We start from the raw sequence: 17,706 nt of genomic DNA, 5'->3' as shown, positions 1-17,706 counted from the left end.
GGTCCCACATCTAGTTGCCACTTCTTAGCAAGCCCTTTAACCTCCGTATCTCCATATGAGGATAGTAACAGTATCTCCTCCTTCACTAAAGGGCAGCAAAGGATTGAGGAGTTAAGACATGGAAGCATTTCGAGTTCCTGGCACACAGCAAATGCTCTATAAATGTTAGATTTATTCTTATAGTCTTGTAACAAAATACTCCCGAGAAGTTGTCACAAGCATCTTCAGACACGAGGACACCATGTGATTAAGGAACATGCAATACTTCTATGATGAAAGGGGGAAGGAGGGAAGGAAGGAAGGGCACAGCACATATAATTGTCAACAAAACGTGTCCAATCTGAGGAAAATATATCTTCTTTGGGGTGTACATTTGAATGTAAGTGAGGGTATATTAAATTAATCTATCAGGAAGTTCTAAACTGAGTGGCGCATTGAATATACATTTTGGCTCGGCGTCCAAAGTCTGAGCGTTAGATCAACGTGAGAAAAAGCTGAGATCAGACAGCATCACCATCATCGAATGTACTTCTCAAATACAAACCTAATTCTGAAATTATCATAAACCTGTAACTGCACTACTAGGAATTTTAGTGATAACTTTAAAGTGTGACGGGGCAGTGCGGAGACAAGAATGTCGCAGCGCGGTCGGCCACTGGTCTGCTAGTGTGGCTGCTCGGCCGCGCAGCTCCTGCAGACCTAACTAGATGCTCACTGCCTACTGCAGGCAGGGGAGGGGAGAAAGCGGGCTGGGCTCTCGTGCAGACACGAGACCGCCATCAAACCATTTAGAATTCTGTCTTTCAGAGTAACTGACTGAGAGAACTATTTTGTCTATTTAATATTAGGAAAGCAAGGGTATCTCAATCAATTCCACAGAGTTATGCTATAATTTATTATTCTGCCTTACATAACCTGAATTTGTATAAATGGTTTATTGGCTCAAAAAAGATACCATTTTTCCTGAAGGGATCTAGTTTAACTCACTTTTTCAACATTTATGTAAACTGTTAATCTACTTCCTTAGTTAAATCACTGTCTAAATATTCATATTGTTAATTTCTCTCTTTACTTGAATACACTTCTTGGTTGTTTTGAACAGTAAATTAACAGCTTTCATAATTATCAATCATTGCAGCATTTTACTTTTGCAATAATAATAGCAGATATTTATATAGCATTAACTACATGCCAGGCCCCACTCTGTGACTGACAGATACACACACACACACACACACACACACACACACACAATCCTTATAACAACCTTATGATGTAGGTACTATTATTATTCCCATTTTACATGTGAAGAAAACTGGAACAGACAGAATAAATAACTTGCCCAAACTAATGAGTGACAGAGCTGAGATTTGAACCCACACTCTGGCTTGGGGTCTGTGCTCTTAACCACTAGACACCTTGCTTCTTGGCAGCTGAAGGATGAGAAGAGTTAAATCAGTGAAGGGGGAAGGGAATTTGGAGAGGTATGGGGTGGGGGGAAAGGCAACAGCACTTGCTGAAGCGCTTTGGCATGTATAGGACAGGGGTAGGGGAAAGGTCCTTGAGAACATGACATAAGGGCAACATGATAAACCCAGAGAAGGTACACGAATGGCTGCACTTGAGAGCTCTGCAGGGTATAGACCACGCAGGACCCTGCAGGTCAGGTCAAGGGATAGGAAGAGAACAGCAAGCCACGGGGGGTCTTGCATGAGGGGTGGGTGCATGACAATCAGAATGTTAGTGTGAAAGCCACTGTGGTGCAGAAATGGGCTTGTCCCAGATGAGAAAGCAGGGAGCCCATAAGGAGTTGTGGTGACAGGTTGGATGAGATGATGGTGATGAGCAGAGAGGAGAAGAGAAGGTACAATCACCAGGGCAGGGTGACAGACTGAATTTGGGGAAGGGAGGGGGTCAAGAGGAAGGAAGTCTCAAGGATGACTCCTAGGTTTCTGGTTTGTGCAGCTGGATGGATGGTGATGGGCTGCTCCACAAGATGGAAATACGTAATGAAGACAGACTTCTCCTGGACACGCGGAGTGGGAGATCTGAAATATCCATGGGGAGATATCCAGAGCAAGCAGCTAGAAACACACACCTGGAGCCCAGGTGGAAGGTGAGAGCCAGAGGTATACATTCTGGAGTTGATACATGAATGATGACCCGAGCTGCAGGGGTACGGGAGATCCTATAAAAGACACTAAAGAGAAGAGGGCCTAAGGCAGAGCCATAAAGAACTTGACATTTTAAAAGACCAGAAAAACAAGGATGAGTCTGTAGAGGAGAAGCTGAGAAGCAGTGGGAAAACCAGAAGAGTGCAGACATCACAGAAATCAGGGAAAGAGAGCTTAAGAAGAAATCAATAAAGTCAAATGCTCTGACAGGTCAAGAAAGATGCAGACGAAACATCTATTAGGTGTGGAGACATGTGGTGACTGTTTCCAAAGGGCAATGGGGACAGAGCCAGATCTGGAGTGAAGTGAGGCATAAGTGAGAGGGAGGAAGTGAAGGAAGAGTACACACAACCCTGAAAAAAGGCAGCTAAATGAGAATGTGGGGCAAGAGTAGAAGACTTAAAATAGGAGACACTGAGCACGTTTAAACTGTTGATGAAGACCTGAGTTGGGAGGAAGGTAAGCAGACTCATGAGGAAGGAGCTGACTGACGGTGTGAGGTTTCCATGCAGTCAGCAGGAGACAGGATTCAAAGCCTGAAGAAGTGGCAGGAGAGATGGTGCCTCTTTCCTACCATGAGGGAAGGAGGCTAGGAGGTATGCAGGCACAGGTGGGTTTGTACCTTTAAGAGCGGGAAGATGATAAACTTCCCAGCTGGTGGCTCTCAATTTCTGTGTGACATAGGAGGCAAAGTTATGTCGAGAAAGTAAAAGAGGAGGTGCAGGTATGGGAAGGGTGGGGGAAGAGTAAAGTGGGGACAGTGTCAGGGCTTAGAGGATACAAGAAGGATGGAATTGGTCATTGTAGAGGGTGGGAGAAAGAATGAGCCCCAGAAAAGGGGACTGATGGGCAGTGTTAAGGGCTTATTTCAGAATGCAGGTGATCAACAATTTACAGGGGTTCCTGTCGGCTCTGCTGTTGGCAGTGCTCAGCTGGCCAGTGCAGGCAGAGAGAGGGCAGCCAGCCAGTGGTCATCCAGGAGGCAGGTTTTGCCTGCAAGGCACAACAGAAGATCCAGAGGCAAAGGAGGTTAAGGACTGGGCAAGGACACTAGAGGTGGACCAGGGACCTAAGCTCCATGAAGAAAAGAGGGAGGATGGACACAGAGAGAATAAAGGAACGAGAGACGAGGGTACTGATAAGAGGGAGAATAATGCAGAACAGGACGCCGATGGAAAAGAGGTTGTGGGCACTGGATGGGATACTTAAATTTAACTCATTAATTATCATTAATAATCATTCATTAGATTATTTGAATTATTAATTAGTTTGATTATTCACTAATACATTAAGGTCAACCTTCTGTGATATAACAAAAGGCTGAGCTCCTTGTTCTGTGAAGCGCTCTTAGAAATCGTTAAGAACAAGGCCAACACCAACTCATGGGAAAAATGAGTAAAACACCCACTTGGCTGGAGATTCCTCCTCCAGGGGGCCCGGGGACTCTTCCACCGCTGTGGTCTCTTCCATTGGTGCAGTCTGCTCCACGTCACTGAAAAGCAGTGAGAATTGCTCTAGTCACACAAATATGTTCACATCAATGCTTTTATATATTCAAGATAGAAAAAAAAAAATTCCAATGTCCTTTTTCTTAAGTAAATCTCATTCAAAAAATTACATACACATATAGGTAACCCACATCAAAATAAAAATGACAAAATGTTATAAATTGCTAATCCATTGAAATTATTTTTAAAAATGTTAAAAGTACTTTTAGAAATAGAACTTTCTATGAATGGCCTAAAGTTAAAACAGATTATAAAAGACCAGAACAATTATTTAAGATGCTTACTGTCCTAGGAAATTCCAAATATTAAAAGGGGCCATAAAATTTCTCAACCTGTGCTTTTAATATGTGTTCAAACTTCAGTGACCATCAATTTAACACAGACTGCTAAATACACAGGATGTTATATATGAACCTCACAGTACCCACAAACCAAAAGCCTACAACAGACACAAAAAATAAAGAGAACGGAATCTAAACATAACATTAAGAAAGTCATCAAATCACAAGGGAAGAAAGAAAAGAAGAAAGGAACAGAAATGAAAAACAACCAGAAAATGATTAACAAAATGATAGTAATACATGCCTATCAATAATTACTTTAAATGTAAATGGATTAAATGCTCCAATAAAAGACACAGGGTGACTGAATGGATAAGACCCATCTCTATGCTGCCTACAGGAGACTCACTCACACCTAAAGACACACACGGACAAAGTGAAGAGACGGAAAAAACATTTACCATGCAAATAGAAGCAAAAAAAAAAAAAAAAAAAAGCTGGGGTGGCAATATTTATATCAGACAAAATAGACTTTAAACAAAAACCATAACAAGAGACAAAGGGGATTACATAATGATAAAAAGATCGATCTAAGAAGAGAATGTAACAATTGTAAATATCTCTGCACTTGCCACAGGAGCACCTGAACAAAAAGCAACATTAAACAGACATAAAGGGAGAAATCAACAGTGATACAATAATAGTACAACACTTTAACATCCCACTTACATTAATGGACAAATCATCCAGACAGAAAATCAATCAGTAGCTTTGAAAGACACATTAGACCAGATGGACTTAACAGACATAAAACAAACCATCTCCAAACAGCAGAATACATATTCTTTTCAAGTATGCATGGAACATTCTCGAGGATAAATCACATGGTAGGCCACAAAACGCATCCTAATAAATTTAAAAGACTGAAATCGTATCAGGAATCTTTTCTGATCACAACACTATAAAGCCAGAAGTCAATTACAAGAATAAAACTGGAAAAAACACAAACATGTGGATGCTAAGCGACATGCTACTAAAAAACCAATGGGTCAATGAAGAAATCAAAGAGGATATCAAAAATACCTTGACACAAATGAAATGAAAACACCATGGTCCAAAATCTTTGGGACACAGCAAAAGCAGCTCTCAAAGGGAAGTTTATAGTGATCCAGGCCTACCTCAAAAAATAAGAAAAATCTCAAACAATCTAACCCTACACCTAAAGGAACTAGAAAAAGAGGAACAAAGCCCAACATGAGTAGAAGAAAAGAAATAAGATCAGAGAAGAAATAAATGAAATAGAGCCTAAAAACATAATGAAAAGATCCACAAAACTAAGAGCTAATTCTCTGAAAAGACTAATTAAATAAACTTTTAGCCAGATTCATCAAGGAAAAAAAAAAAAGAGGACTCAAATAAAATCACAAATGAAAGAGAATTTACAACTGACATCACAGAAATACAAAGAATCATTAGATTCTTATACACCAAAAAATTGGACAACTAGAAGAAATGGGTAAATTCCTAGAAACATACAATCTTCTAAGACTGAATCAGGAAAAAAAAATCTGTAATTGGCCAATTACTAATATCAAAATTGAGTTAGTAATCAAAAAAACTCCAGGAGTAGATGGTTTCACAGGTAAATTCTATCACATATTTAAAGAAGAGTTAATACATACTCTTCTCATATCCCAAAAAATGGAAGAGGAAGAAGTATTTCCAAATTAATTCTATGAGGCCAGCATTACCCTCACACCAAACTCAAAACAAAAACAATACAGAAAGAATTACAGACCAATATCCCTGATGAACATTCATGTAAAACTCCTTAACAAAATATTATTAGCAAACAGCATTCAACAACACATTAAAAGGATCATTCACCATAATCACATTGGACTTATTCCAGGGATGCAAGGATGATTCAATACCTGCAAATCAATCAATGTGATATACTATATTAACAAAATGAAGGATGAAAATGATATGATCATCTCAATAGATGCTGAAAAAGCATTTGACAAAATTCAACATCCATTCATGATAAAAACTCTCAACAAAGTGGGTATAGAGGGAACACACCTCAATATAATAAAGGCCATATATGAAAACTCACAGCTAACATCATACTCAATGGTGAAAAGCTTAAAGTGTTTCCTCTAAGATCAGGAACAAAACAAGGATGTCCATTCTATCACTTTTATTCAACATAGTACTGAAAGTCCTAGCCACACCAATCAGACCAAAAAAAAAAAAAAAAAGTAAAGGGATCTAAATAGGTAAGAAGAAAACTGTCACTATTTGCAGATGACATGATACTATACATAGAAAACAGTAAATAACTCACCAGAAAACTATTAGAACTAATAAATGATTTCAGTAAAATTGCAGGATACAAAATTAATCTACAGAAATCTGTTGCATTTCTATACATTAATAACGAACCAGCAGAGACATTACAAAAACAACCCCATTTACAATTACATTAAAGAGAATAGCATGCCTATGAATAAACTGAACCAAGGAGTTAAAAGACCTCTACTTTGAAAACTATAGGACATTGGTAAAAGAAATTGAAGACAACACAAATAAATGAGAAGATATTCTATATTCATGGGTTGGAAGAATTAATATTGTTAAAATGTCCACACTACTCAAAGTAATCTTAGATTCAATGCAATCCCCATCAAAATGCCAATGGTATTTTTCACAGAACTAGAAACAAGCAATCCTAAAATTTGTATGGAACCACAAAAGACCTCAAATAGCCAAAGCTCTCTTGAGAAAGAACAATAAAGCTGAATATATTACAATCCCAGATTTAAAACTATACTACAAAGCTCTATTAACAAAACAGTAGTGGACTGGCATAAAAATAAAGACCATAGATCAATGTAACAGAAGAGAGCACAGAGTTAATCCCATGCTTATATGGTCAATTAATCTATGACAAAGGAGGCAATAATACACAGTGGTGAAAAGACAACTTCTTCAATAAGTGGTGTTGGGGAAACCTAAACAGCTACATGCAAAAGAATGAAACTGGACCACTTTCTTATACACCACACACAAAAATAAACTCAAAATGGATTAAAGACCTAAATGTAAAAACTGAAACCATAAAATACCCCCACCCCAACAAGAAACCCCCAATCATAGGCAGTATACTCTTAGACATCTGTTTAGCAATATTTTTCTGTATCTGTCTCCTCAGCCAAGGGAAACAAAAGCAAAAATAGGCTACTGGGACTACATCAAACTAAATAAAAAGCTTTTGCACAGTGGAAGAAACCATGAAAAAAATGAAAAGGCAATCTGTTGAATGGGAGAAGATTTTTGAAAATGATATATTGAAAAAGGGATCAATATCCAAAATATATAAAGAACTCCTAGAACTCAACACCAAAAAAACTAAGAGTCCGATTAAAAAATAGGCAGAGGACTTGACTAGACATATGGTCAACATACATATGAAAAGATGCTCAACACCACTCCTCATCAGGGAAATGCAAAAATCAAAACCACAATGATATATATACCCTTACACCAATCAGAATAGCTAATATCAAAAAGACAAGAAGTAACAAGTGTTGGTGAGGATGTGGAGAAAAGGGAATCCTTGTGTACTGCCATTGGGTATGTAAATTGGTACAACCACTATGGAAAATAGCATGGAGGTTCCTCAAACAAAACAGAATTACCATACGATCCAGTAATGACCCCTCCGGGTATTTATTCCCCCTGCCCCAAATGAAAAGACGAATTTTAAAAGATATATGCACCCCTTTTATAATTAAGCATTATTTATAATAGCCAAAGTATGGAAGAAACCTAATTGCCCATTGACAGATGAATGGATAAAATTGTATTATATACATACAATGGAATATTACTCAGCCATAAAAAAGAATAAAGTCTTGCCATTCGCAACAACACGGATGGACCCAAAGGTATTTATGTTAAGTGAAATAAGTCAGAGAAAGATAAATATCCTATGATTTCACTCACATGTGGAATTTAAATAACAAAACAAATGAAGAAAAAAAAGACTCAAATACAGAGAACAAATTGGCAGTTCCTAGAGGAGCATGGGGGTGGAGGAGAATGGGCAAAATAGGTAAAGGGGATTAAGACATATAAACTTCCCAAAGCAATCTACACATTCAATGCAATCTCAATCAAAATTGCACCAGCATTCTTCTCAAAGTTAGAACAAACAATCCTAAAATTTGTATGGAACCACAAAAGACCTCGAATAGCCAAAGTTATGTTGGAAAAAAAAAAAAAAAACCAAGGCGTCACAATCCTGGAGTTTAGCCTCTACTACAAAGTTGTAATCATCAAGACAGTATGGTACTGGCACAAGAACAGACACATAGACCAATGGAATAGAATAGAGAACCCTGAATTGGACCTACAAATGTATGGCCAACTAATCTTTGACAAAACAGGAAAGAGTACCCACTGGAAAAAAGACAGTCTCTTTAGCAAATGGTACTGGGAGAACTGGACAGCAACATGCAGAAGAATGAACTTGGGCCACTTACTTACACCATACACAAAAATAAACTCAAAATGGATGAAAGACCTAAATGTGAGACAGGAAACCATTAAAACCCTAGAGGAGAAAATAGGCAACAACCTCTTTGACCTCAGCTGCAGCAATTTCTTGCTTGACATGTCTCCAAAGGAAGGAAATTAAAAGCAAAATGAACTATTGGGACCTCATCAAGATAAAAAGCTTCTGCACCACAAAGGAAACAATCAACAAAACTAAAAGGCAACTGACAGAATGGGAAAAGATATTGGCCAATGACATATCAAATAAAAGGCTAGTATCTAAAATCTATAAAGAACTAACCAAACTCCACACCTGAAAAACAAATAATCCAGTGAAGAAATGGGCAGAAGACATGAATAGACATTTTTTCCAAAGAAGATGGCCAACAGACACATGAAAAGATGTTCAATATCACTCAGGGATATACAAATCAGGGAAATACAAATCAAAACCACACTGAGATCAAAACCACATTGAGATACCACCTCACACCAGTCAGAGTGGCTAAAATTAACAACTCAGGAAACAACAGATGTTGGTGAGGATGTGGAGAAACGGGAACCCTCTTACACTGTTGGTGGGAATGCAAACTGGTACAGCCGCCCTGGAAAACAGTGTGGAGGTTCCTCAAAAAATTAAAAATCAAACTACCCTACAACCCAATAATAGCGCTACTAGGAATTCATCCAAAGTATACAGGAGTGCGGGTTCCTAGGGGCACATGTACCCCAATCTTTACAGCAGCACCTTCAACAATAGCCACATTACAGAAAGAGCCCAAATGTCCATCACCTGATGAATGGACAAAGATGTGGTTTGTATATACAATGGGATACTACTTGGCAATGAGAAAGAATGAAATCCTGCCATTTGTAACAACGTTAAAGAAAGACAAATATCATATGTTTTCACTCACATGTGGAACTTGAGAAACTTAAAGGAGGACCATGGGAAAAGGGAAGGGGAAAAATAGTTTCAAAAAAATAGAGTGTGAACGGGGGAGGAGCAGAGAGAGAGGGAGACACAGAATCCAAAGCAGGCTCCAGGCTGTCAGCACAGAGCCTGATGCGGGGCTCGAACCCATAAACTGTTAGATCATGACCTGAGTTGAAGCTGGACACTTAACTGACTGAGCCACCCAGGCACCCCAACATAAGCTATTTTTTGAAAAGCAAAGATAAATTGACCTGTAATAACAGAATTGACTTTCTGCATTTTTAAAAAATGTTTACTTACTTTTGAGGGAGAGAGAGACAGAGTGCGAGAGGGGTAGGGGGAGAGAGAAACACACACACACACACACCACAGAATCCGAAGCAGGCTCCAGGCTCTGAGCTGTCAGCACTGAGTCCGATGCGGGGCTCAAACCTACAGACCATAAGATTATGACCTGAGCTGAAGTTGGATGCTTAACTGTCTGAGTCACCCAGGTACCCCTACATTTTTTTATTCTCAATGCAAAGCTATTGTAATGAGCTTAAAAGTGAGTTTTTCTATACAAAATTTGAATAATTTTTTTAAGTTAATTTTTTCAATAATCTCTACACCCAATGTGGGAGTCGAACTCACAGTCCTGAGATCAACAGTCGCCTGCTCTACTGACTGAGCCAGCCAGGCACCCCAAATAATTATTAATCTTTATTTTTGAAAAAGGTCCTAAATCAAATGCACCCTATGTGTGGAAAGATGTGGCTGGCACTGTGCTTGGTGGAGGCCCTGTCACAAAGGCTGCTTCTGCTCATCAGCCTGACTCCAGCAGGGTCACAGGAGTTTCTGGCATCCAGGAGCCTCAAAACCCAGCAGCAGCAGCACAAATTATTCCAACTTTCTCTTTACTCCCTTGGCAACATAATAAACCAAGGGAATAAAAACCATAGGTTTATTGATAGTTTATAGTTTTCAACAATTAAAAATCATAAAAGGGACTATGTACAAACACCAGCATTCTTTTTTTTTTTTTATTAAAAAAAATTTTTTTTTAACGTTTATTTATTTTTGAGACAGAGAGACACAAAGCATGAATGGGGGAGGGTCAGAGAGAGGGAGACACAGAATCTGAAACAGGCTCCAGGCTCTGAGCTGTCAGCACAGAGCCCGACGTGGGGCTTGAACTCATGGACTGCGAGATCATGACCTGAGCCGAAGTCGGCTGCTTAACCGACTGAGCCACCCAGGCGCCCCACACCAGCATTCTTAAACTTGAGCAGCTGATTAAAAAAAAGAGAGATCACATATCTCCCTGTGTTGACCTACATTATTTAATGAATAAACATAAAACTAATGTGCTTACGGCTCTTATAGACCCATGTGACCAAAACTACAGAGCAGTGAGGTTTCAAAATTAGCAATAATTTATGTTAGCAGATTTTGTTATTTTGTTGAAAGTAAATCACCAATGTTAGATTTACAGAAGAAGATACAGCCCCAGGGCAGATGTATATATTTTGACTTTAGTTATATGAATGCAGAAAATGCCTGTTTGCACAAGCACATTCCACAAAGTGAATTGAACACCTGAAGGCTTTGTTATCTAGTTCAAATTCAATGAGACTTGAATTACCCAAATCTATGACAGCAGAGAGATTTTAATTGAATGTTAATAAAACCATCTTGCTCTTTGAAATAAAAGTTGGAAGGCACCATTACTGAAAACTGCTTTCGTGTGTGTGTTTCAATTGGTAACAAAGAAATAATATCAGATATTATATGTTTGTAATTACCACAGATGGAGAAAACTTTACTTTCAGGCACTCACTGTCAAACTGCTGAAGAGAAGCATTAACATTGGAAATGGCTCATTGCACCATTTTGAAAACATTCATAAATTTAGTTAGCACTGCCAATGCCTTCAAACAGGAATACTAACTATAGCAAAACCCTCCAGCTTTTAACACACCGTGCAGTGTTTGGCTTCACCAGCCATTAACATCCTTGCTACAGTAGGCTCACCTCTGCTCTTTTCTCATTAATCAAAAGCAGCCCATAACTCCACTGTACGGAACTGTTTTCATGATCAAAATCAAAATCTCCACTTATTAAATAAGAAATTTAAGTCTTATTCTATGAAAATCTTTAAATTACAAATTATTACCACATAAGAGCTTTGACTTAGTCACTCACAAACCAATCCAAAATGACATGTGTCATTTTAGCACAAGGACATACATGCCAGATCACCTGCAGCACACCCAGCTCCTGGTTACTTCTTCATGTTAAAAGGCCAATGCTGACCCCTTAGGGTACATAATCACTTGACGCCAAAATTATTTTAAGTTCCAATGCCAACTGAAATGGAGTGGCAGCATTAGATAAGGTGGTAAATCAGATGACTCAGAGGTATTTACTTTTTAACATATATATCAAAGTAAAATAAAACAAAATTAAAAGATTCATTATTAACAGCCTATGAAACCCCATACTGAGAAACATTCAACAAGTTTCTTTTCCTTTCAAGGACAACACAGATGTGCAAGGGTAGCACATGTAATATTATATTTAGTATTATTTTGTATGTTTGTCTTTAAGAACAATTTCAGAAAAATGAGTTTATGGGGGTGCCAGGGTGGCTCAGTCAGTTAAGCATCTGACTCTTGATTCCAGCTCAAGTCATAATCTCACGGTTTGTGAGTTCAAGCCCTGCGTTGGGCTCTGTGTTGACAGTGCGAAGCCTGCTTGGATTCTCTCTCTCCCCATCTCTCTCTGCCCCTTCCCTGCTCATGCTCTCTCTCTCAAAATAAATAAAGTTTAAAAAAAAGAAGAAAGAAAGAAAGAAAGAAAGAAAGAAAGAAAGAAAGAAAGAAAGAAAAAGAAAGAAGGAAAGAAAAGTAAGTTTATGTAAAAAGCTTATATTCTGGATTCCCTCAAGGCTTCAAAATCGTGGAAAGTCTTTCCTACAACATGTGCTGGGAGGGATCCATTCCTTGCCTTGTACTGCCCTCAAGTCTTCTTGCTTATTCTTTGCAGACACCAGGAAGGCACTGCCCCTACAGCCATGAAATGACTGAAACAGCAGAACCAAGTACTTCTTCTAAGCAGCAAAACTGGTACAGATCTGAGACACCATGAAACCTCAGAGAAATGTCAGATTTGAACCTTCGGTGAAATTTGTCATTGAGCTTCAACCTGCAAATGATTTCATAAAATCAAGATGCAATGCATATAAGAACTTGGGAAGGTCACAGAAAAATAAAAGTATAGAATATCCAGAAATTTAAAAAGCATTCTGAGGCCTATGCAAATGTAGAGTATCATGCGCTGGGGCATCAGCAAATACACAAATTTGTTTGGCTAAAACAAAAGAACTTTAAAACCACTTTAAAAGTCATTTTCAAATCTAATTACAACATAGCAAACCCACTTTAAAAAGTCACCTCACTAAACCAAAGCCTAAAATCAATCTATACCTAACAGCACACAAGTATAAAGACAATGCAAGCATAGCAGAGAAGACATAATTTTCACAAAAGGAAAATAAAGATCTGGATATTTCCACTTAATTGCAGGTTCACAAAAGGCACACATTTGCACCATACCTGGTATCTTTGCCTGATCCCCAAGTTCGAATTCCATAGCCACCCATGTTGTCTTCAGTTCTGATTGCTCTAGAGAAAGAAAGAATATTCCCTTCAGCTGAAAGCAGGCCTGCAGTCAATCTCCAAATCATAAAAGTTAATCAGAAAAGCTGTCCCAGGATCAGCTCCCTCAGGAATAAGCGCATACTAATATCAAGTCAATTCATATTAACACACAACAAACAGATTCATACCGTGTATGACCAAGATCATAAGGCAAAAACAGCAGTTACAGAGGAACTTACATTTTCTCACTCCCACCGTACCTCTCAAAATCTCGTTTCCCTCTCTGGTCAAAACCCTCAAAAGCTCTGTTCCCGGGGCCGCCTCTGCCTCGGCTTCGCATGGCCCCCCTTGGGCCTCCACGGCCTCTCAGTGGTCTGTCTCGATCAAACCTGTCAATGGGTCTAGGAAGAGATGGGTATAATAATAAAAAGCAGTGAACTGGATTGAAGGGCTAAGGCTTTTTTGAGAAAAAAATTCTAGGAGGACATCATGGCTATAATATATTGGAAAGAATGGTAGCTTGAAAAATAAAGTAATAATTAACTTTTACTGAACAATACTACTGAGGCATTGTTCTGAGCACTTCATCATATATAATTCTCATAAACAGATGTATAATATACAACTATTATCCACAGACAATGAAACTGAGGCACAAAGGAGGTAGGTAACTTGCCCAAGGTCATACAGCTGCTAGGTGAGGAAGCCAGACCAGAGAAGCAGGTCCTGGGCAGGTCTTGCTAATCTGTGGAGGGGTACCCCTTTCTCTGGAGGTTTATTCCAGCTCTAATATTCAATATTTAAATTAAATTTGGAATGTTTTGTATAAGAGAAATAGGAAACTTCAAATTATGCCCCTCCCAAACCTCCCTCTCCCAAACACACAACCAGTCAGTGACATTTGGGGCTAAAAGTATTAACCCGCAACAACCTTAATTCTCTTCCTCTTGCCCCCCACACACCTCCAAGGACAGCTGAAGCTTTTTGTTGTGAAAGCCAATAGCAACTTTTGTCTTTATGTCATTTGACCCCTATTCATCATTTGACACCACTGACCACTAATTTTCCTCAGACTTCTCTTTCCTTGCCTTGTCCTTAAACACTTATTTTTGTAATAGGTCATACTCAAACATGGTACAAAATTCACAAGATACTCACTCCCCTTGCTTCTTAGGCCCCCCAATTCCATTTTTCAGAGGAAGGCACCTCCAGAGTCACATCAAGGGACACATTCTGTATCTTGCCTCTTTCACTTAACTAGTCTTGATGCTCTCCACACAGCTGCCTCCCTCGTTCTTCTGGATACTCGTTTGTCCTCACAGGTGCCCACATTCCTGACTTCCCATCCCAGGCACACACTGTTCTCATCTCTATGCTATTGCTACATGACCCTCATTCACGTGACCCTGCATCTCTCACTGGGGTCTCTGATTCCAGGCCACAAAGCCAGTTACTTCCTGGACATGCCCTCTGTCCACACCCTGGCCCTGCAGATACATGACCAACACTGACCCCTTGGCTCCCGCTATGGTCCCTAACTCACAGCATCAAACTACCTAAGCCAAGAACCAGATGTCTTCTATACTCCCTTCTTCCTCTGCCACATCCACTGGGACCAAGGCTTAACCACCCACACACTCCTCCTCATACTCATTCTCAGCCATGTCTCTGGTCACCATCACTTTTTATGAGGACTTGCCTTTCTTCCATTAGACTCAAAGCTACTGCAGCAAGGACCACATCTTTTCACCATTACAACCTTAGTTTAATAAGACAGATTATATATTTTTAATTTGTCAAGACTTTAAAAATATTTAAAATTGTAACAAATTACTTACTGAACTCTAGTGGCATTAGTGACTCAAACACCAAAACTAGAGGTATGTTCTAGTCTATGGTCATGGCTGAAATTGTTACATTAAAAAGCTACTGTCTGGGGCGCCTGGGTGGCTCAGTCGGTTGAGCACCTGACTTCGACTCAGGTCATGATCTCACACTCATGGGTTTGAGCCCCGTGTCGGGCTCTGTGCTGACAGCTCAGAGCCTAGAGTCTTGCTTTGGATTCTGTGTCTCACTCTCTTTTTGCCCCTCCCCCACTCTCACTCTGTCTCTCTCTCTTCTCAAAATAAATAAACATAATAATAAAAAAATTATTTAAAAAAAGCTACTGTCTGATGGTGGGTAAAAATATATAAAACTCTCTATTATCCTTACTCAAAAAGATAAAAAAACACAGAAGCACCAATCATTAACTTTATGCCAGTCTCTTATAAGAAACATCATCCTAAATAAAATCTCCAGGTTGGGTGTTCTACCTCCCACCTCTCCCATTCCCGACTAAAACAGAGATTATTATAAAATCTATTCCCATTATAATAAATATCTAAAGCAGAGTTCTAAAACAATAACAAAAATGTAACAATAAGTTCTTAACAAGGAAGTTGGACAGGGTCATAAGAGAAAAAAAGTCTACCTAAATATTGAGAGGAAATGAAACACCAAAACATACATGGAAAATAATGTCAACAGTCAAAATTGGGTCTAAATTTACATGAAATCTAGATCAGATACCAACAAAACAACAAAGGCATTTAAAATATAATAGTGATTGAAACCGACCCTAAAAATAGCCCTGTGTGTTCTGGGGTTTATTTTAATCCCTTAAGCCTCTTTTTTTTTTTTTTTTTTAGTGGTTTTTTAAAAAAAATTTTATTTTAGAGAGAGAGCATAAGCAGGGGAGAGGGGTGGGGAGGGGAAAGAGAGTGAGTGAGAGAGAGAGAGAGAGAGAGAGAGAGGGAGAGAGAATCTTAAGCAGGCTCCACGCTTAGCACAGAGCCCAATGCAGGGCTCAAACCCATGACCCAGGGATCATGATCTGAGCCATAACCAAAAGTCCAACACTCAACCAACTGAGTCACCCAGGAGCCCCTAAAACATTTTTTTTTCTTTACTCCACAGGTTACCCACATCCTTATCCCCATATTCTCAGGACACCTGGGTGGCTCAGTCAGTGAAGCGTCTGACTCTTGATTTCAGCTCAGGTCATGATCTCATAGTTCATGAGCTCGAGCTCCGTGTTGGGCTCTGTGCTGACAGCCTGGAGCCTGCTTGGGATTCTCTCTCTCTGCCCACCCCGCCCTGCTCATTTGTGCACTCTCTCTCTCTCACAAATACACTTTAAATATATATATTCTCAATTGCTTCTTGCTTATAAAATATACCCTCTTTGTGCTCGTGTTGGCAGCACGTATACTAAAAATTAGAACAATAAAACATATTCTCTTTTTATTCAGGCAAGGGAGCATTGAGAAATCCTGTATCCACTTAGGAATCTTTATTTGTTATGTACTCACGAGGAAAAGGATGGAAAATAACATTTCAGCCAAGCATCATGCTTTATATCCCTGTAATCCACTCTCCAACAACAATCCTAATTAAGTAGGCATGAGTACCTGTTTTACAGATAAAGGGAATGATGTTCTTGGAGGGGAGAATGGGGAATTAGTGTTTAATGGGTACAGAGTTTCAGGTGGGGAAGATAAAAATGTTCTGAAGATGGATGATGGGGATGGTTGCACAACAGTGTGAATGTACTTCATGCCACCGTACTATCATACATTTATAAGTGGTTAAAATGATACATTAAAAAATTTTTTTAATGTTTATTCATTTTTGAGAGAGAGACAGGGTGAGAGTGGGGCAGGAGCAGAGAGAAAGAGAGAATCCAAAGCAGGCTCCAGGCTCTAAGCTGTCAGCACAGAGCCCAATGTGGGGCTTGAATCCATGAACCATGAGATCGTGACCTGAGCTGAAGTCAGACACTTAACTGATTGAGCCACCCAGGTGCCCCTAAAATGGTACATTATGTTACGTATATTTTACCCCAATTTTTCTCAACTATTTCCATATGAGGAGGAAAAAAAAGTTAAACATCTGAGTAAGTGATTCTTTCAGAACTGGAACTGACTTTGAATGACCAGCACTAAACTTCAAGAAGAGCCAAAGAAAGAGTCAAAATATATCCAGACAGAGGTAGGCTAATTTCCTAATAGCCTATGTTCAAAGAATTCACTTAGGTTCATCATTTGGAGCCTAAAGAAAAATTCCTTATACATTAAAAACAGTGATCTGGAAGTGTCCTGGTTGATCTCTGCACCTGAGCCACATGGACAGTTACTCCCAGCACCACTTATGACACCGCTTCGATGTGACAATATGTGTTCTGCTTTAGTGGAATAAAAATCACATGAGCTGGCTGTGACCACAATAGCCATCACTGAAACTCCGGGTTTTTGTTTCCTCATCCATAAATTGAGAGGACTGAATTAGACAGTCTGTTAAGATTATCAAGATTCAATAATTCTGCCCAATAAATATGTATAGGTATCACAGAAATGCAAGGTGACACCATTTTTCACTATCAAATAAGCCAAGATCAAAGTTTATTATATTCAACTCTGCAGAAAGAGCTAGGAGAAGGGCTCTAGATTATTAGTGACAGAGTAAATGGACAGGTTACTAAGATAGTGATTGGTCACTACATATCAAAAGATCCCCCTGACTCTAATTTGTTTTCACACTACATGCACCCATCCAAACTTG

The 17,706-nt window shown here is 39.1% G+C and overlaps 1 protein-coding gene across 3 annotated transcripts in view; it reads right to left on the bottom strand.

The window, feature by feature from the left end:
- HABP4 (hyaluronan binding protein 4) overlaps nucleotides 1–17,706 on the bottom strand; it is a 40,183-nt gene that overhangs the window by 12,789 nt on the left and 9,688 nt on the right. For 2 of the 3 annotated variants that reach the window (XM_042965048.1, XM_042965047.1), the window contains exons 3-5: nucleotides 13,365–13,505; nucleotides 13,060–13,128; nucleotides 3,583–3,666 (exon numbers count right to left, since the gene is read on the bottom strand). In XM_042965048.1, the coding sequence (XP_042820982.1) occupies nucleotides 3,583–3,666; nucleotides 13,060–13,128; nucleotides 13,365–13,505 (294 nt within the window). The remainder of the gene's footprint in view (nucleotides 1–3,582; nucleotides 3,667–13,059; nucleotides 13,129–13,364; nucleotides 13,506–17,706) is intronic. The other variant, XM_042965049.1, reaches the window with a different exon arrangement.

Source organism: Panthera tigris, chromosome D4, assembly GCF_018350195.1.
Source record: "Panthera tigris isolate Pti1 chromosome D4, P.tigris_Pti1_mat1.1, whole genome shotgun sequence".
In the NCBI taxonomy this organism is placed as follows: domain Eukaryota; kingdom Metazoa; phylum Chordata; class Mammalia; order Carnivora; family Felidae; genus Panthera; species Panthera tigris.
Note: the sequence above shows the minus strand (reverse complement) of the source record. Positions and strands in the feature narration are given on the sequence as shown.